General features: G+C 53.9%; 1 protein-coding gene across 1 annotated transcript in view; it reads right to left on the bottom strand.

Moving 5' to 3' along the window:
* Positions 1 to 714: 714 nt before the first annotated feature.
* Positions 715 to 4,021, bottom strand: part of LRRN4 (leucine rich repeat neuronal 4) — a 10,558-nt gene continuing 7,251 nt past the window's right edge. Inside the window, exons 3-4 of the mRNA XM_008572827.1 lie at positions 3,519 to 3,656; positions 715 to 1,954 (exon numbers count right to left, since the gene is read on the bottom strand). Of these exons, the coding sequence (XP_008571049.1) occupies positions 715 to 1,954; positions 3,519 to 3,656 (1,378 nt within the window). The remainder of the gene's footprint in view (positions 1,955 to 3,518; positions 3,657 to 4,021) is intronic.

The following is a 4,021-nucleotide window of genomic DNA, read 5'->3' as shown; positions in this document are numbered from 1 at the left end:
ATATTATGCTTCAGAAAAGAATTCATAGTTCCTTTGTCCACTTAGGTGAAATGCAGTGAACACTGACTTTTAAAGGATCAGTCTTTTGCCGTGTTTCTCAAATGTTCCCAGAAGACTATAGTAACTGTAGAGCTGGAAGTAGATTCTTTTGCCATATCCAGAAATGCAACTAATAAAAACTCAGGAAACAACCAATAGATCTTCTCCCTCGCCCCCAGTCCTCGAGTTAACAATACATTGGAGTTGATTCCTTGAATAACTTGGTTCATTGTGCCTTAGCCAGAGCTTGACCATAAGGAACTTTTGCTAAAAAAGACCCGAGGGTGTCATTTCCAATATGGCAGGATAGGATGGCTTATGTGATTTCTCTGTTTTTTCCCTTCCTACTTCCATACACTATTCTATTGGATACTGAGCGGCACCGACTGCTGAAAAACCCAAATGAAACAACACACAAGAATGCCCAGTGGCAATGGGAGTAGTCTGACGTTGGCCATCAGGCTTCTGGGAACAGGCACTAAAGTAGAAGGAAGGGAAGGCAAGTTGTTCCTTGGACTGAGAAAACTCAGTGTGGCAAGTCCCGTGTGTGCCCAGGCATGCTGGCTGCTGGCTCCAGGAGAATTACAGCCCCTTAGAGCTGACGAGTCCGTCCTTGGCCCTCTGGATCTTCCGTTCTGCACTCAGTTCGAGTTCGATTGGAGCAGGGGAGCTGGGCTAACTGCAGGTCTGCAGCTTCAGCGGGTAGTCAAAGGCCGGGTTTTTGTAGGCCACCAGGCGCGTGTCGTGTTGCTGCCGGCGTGGCGTGCTGCGGCTCCGCCTGCAGAGACACGCGGCCAGCACCAGGGTGCTGACGAGCAGCAGTCCGCTGGCGGCGCACAGCCCCGCGAAGATGAGCACGAAGCTGGGCTTGGTGGTGAAGACGACGCACCCGCTCCTCCAGCCCGAGGCCCGCGGCTGGCTCAGGCCCGCCCTGTTGGCAGCCAGCACGCACACGCGGTACGTGGTGGCCGGCGACAGCCCGTACAAAGGGTGCTGCCGGGCCGTGGCGTAGATGCCCCCCAGCACCGACTGGTTCCCCGCCCGGCCCTCTGCGGAGTAACGGATCTGGTAGCCGTGCACCACCGAATTGGGGGCACACCAGTGGACAAGCACCGACGTGTCGGTCATCTCCGACACCCCCTGCAGCTTGGGAGGGTCCGGGATGGTGTCCTCCCCGCTGAGGCCGGGGCAGCGGCACCGCTGGCGCCTCTGCAGCTGCGCGCACGGGGTCTGCAGGTGCTTGCAGGGGTGGTAGTCACAAGGCACATCCTGCGGAGGCGCTTCCACCCCCTCCATTGTCCCCTCTTCCTCCTCCTCCCTGTAGTCGTCCAATAGGAGGATTGGAATCCCGGCCTCGGAAGGACTCGGGTGGGGAGGCTGGGGGGTGGCCTGTGTCCTCTGGTTGGGCTGAGGCGTGCTCACGGGGTTCCACGAGGTAGGGAAGGGACTAAGGCGTTTGCTGGTCAATGGGGTGGAGGCGGCTGAGATAGGAGGCTCATGGAAGTGCCCGGCAGCGTGTCCTCCTCGGTGCTCTGTCCCGGCCGTGCTGACAGCTCTGGGCGGAACGCTGGAGCTGCTGTGACCTGCTGTAGAGTTGGTAGTGGACGGGGTAGTCCCCGCCTCGTCATGGCCGTGCAGCTCTGCAGCTCGGGTGAAGGAATCCAGAGGGAGGGAGAGGGGCGTGGAGACGCTCGGTGGGCCTCCTGCAGGTAGGGTGAAGGCGGCCGAGCCCAGCGGGGTGGAGGGACCCTGTGCAGATGGTGCATGGTAGGTGCGGGGCAAGGACGGTGGGGTTGAAGCAAAGAGGGTGGTGCTTTGGTCCCACTGGCACACATCCGGTAGCTGGGAGAGGGAAAGAGGGGCCGAGAAGGGGCCTCTGGATCCCGCAGCTGGCACGCACACAGTGTCTGCTGCCCTAGAGGAGAAGCGGCCAGTTAGAAGATGTCTGGCTTCAGCGATGCTTGCTTCTGTGCTGGGCTTTGACTCCTCAGTGCGGGTGCCCCTCTTGCCAAGCCTTGCCAAGGTGTCTCTGCCAGGGACCACATGCTGCACACTCCACACATCACCCCACTGACTCTGGGAAACCCCTGCAGGAGCCTCCCGTGGTGACTCCCATTGGGTGGAGGGGCAGAGAAGGAAACGGAAGTTCAGAAAAAGGAGCTAACTGCCCAAGATAACATGGCCAGCAAATGGCAGAGCCTATACCCGGGGCAAGCTCTGTGAGAGGGAGTCCAGATTCTAAGTGCGGTTCACCATTTTGTGCTCACCTGTCTGCTTCCTGGCAGTGAATACTAGTGATAATATTCATACACGAGGTAGTATTTCTGAGTGCTTGCCACGTGCTAGGGACTATTCTTTGCACTCTACCTTTCAACTAATTTAATCTGCACTGTATGATGTAGGCAGTATTAGCTCCATTTTACAGATGAGAAGGTAGAGGCACAGAGGGGATAAGTAACTCAGCTGAAATCAACAGTAGTAAATGGTATGAAGCCAGAATCTCTGGCTCCAAAGCCTGCATTCTCAATCTCTTCATAAATACCATAGGGAGACCCTTGACTGCCAAGGTCCAGGGTGCGTTTCTTTAGAGTCAACGTGGCAGCGGCAGACTGAGCCCTACTTCACAGGAGGACTTCGGTGGGAGGTGAGAAAAGAATTACCCCAGATGGGAGCGGGGGCAGGGGGTGTCTCCTGAAGAGGAGTGGTTAGCTGGTGGAGTTGCTTTGAGAGTGCCCAGAACTGGGGGATCTGAGTACCAGATCCCCAGGCCCCATCCTCTCCTGGTGGCCAGCCTAGGTGTGGCTCCCCACTGCAAAAACAGCTCCTCTAGCCAATGGCCTTCACAGGATTTCTCTTTTTCCTGTCACACAAGAGCTCTATAAGCCCCCTGGCCTTGGACTGAAAGACCCAGGAGCAGGAGGCCAGGCACCATCTTGGGGATTCAGGGGTGTCCAGTGGTTAAGAGCACAATTTTGGAGGAAGATAGATCCTGCCTCCTCCATCTAGTGGCTGCATGAATTTAAGCAAGTACTTCATCTCTTTGGGCCCCATTCCGCTCGTCTGTAAAACGAGGCAATGATTATACCTGCTCTGGCAGAGACAAGCTAGCTGTTCACTTAACCCATTTCCTTTTCCTGTGCACACAGCTAGACTACATTTCCCAGCTTCCCCTGCAGTTAGGTGTGGCCAATGAGTGTGAGTGGAAGTGAGGCACATCACCTCCCGGCCTGGCCCATTAGAAACCTTCTCTGTCTGCTCTTTCATGCTCTTTGCCTCTTCTGGCTGGCTGGAATGGAGGCAGATCCTCCATCACCTGGGTCCCAGAGTGTAACTGCATGGGGGTGGGGGTGGGGTGGCCTACCTGCCCATCACTGCCGAAGTGTCCAGCACAGTCACATGAGTAAGACATAAGCTGTGAGGACTTCAGCTCCTGAGGGCTGACCCTCACCTCTCAGCCATCTGCTTTGTAAATGTGTTACCTGCTTAGAACAGCTCTCTTTGCATCCATGAGGAGCCAGGACAACTCACAGCTGCAAGTGAGGGGGTTGCCAAAGAGGTTGATGGATAAGACCTGGGAGGAATTCAGGGTCCAAGGAGGGAAGGAACTCAAGTTGCAGCTGAAATACACAAAAAATCAAAATATTTCCAGAGAGAAATGGTGGCGTCACGGAAAAGTCATTCTGTTAGTTGTTAGATGATATTGCTTTGGGCAAAACACTTTAATGGCCTAGGACTTCATTTTTGGTCATCTGTAAAAGGGAGATATCAATCTAACTCAGTCAGTATCATCCCTCATATCAAATACTTGCATGCTCATTGGTTATGTCAGAAAGAGTCTGTGATGAAAGTGTTTATAAATGCAAATCTCAACACAAACGTAGATATTGTTATTACAGATCAGTGACAAGAAATGGCAGGAATTCTTAACGAGAACACTATTTTTTTTTTTTTTTTTTTTTTTTTTTTTTTTTTTTCCGTGTCC

The sequence above is a fragment of the Galeopterus variegatus genome, unplaced genomic scaffold (assembly GCF_000696425.1).
Source record: "Galeopterus variegatus unplaced genomic scaffold, G_variegatus-3.0.2 Scaffold840, whole genome shotgun sequence".
Classification (NCBI taxonomy): domain Eukaryota; kingdom Metazoa; phylum Chordata; class Mammalia; order Dermoptera; family Cynocephalidae; genus Galeopterus; species Galeopterus variegatus.
The sequence above is the reverse complement of the archived record's forward strand: the minus strand, read 5'-3'. Positions and strand labels throughout refer to the sequence as shown.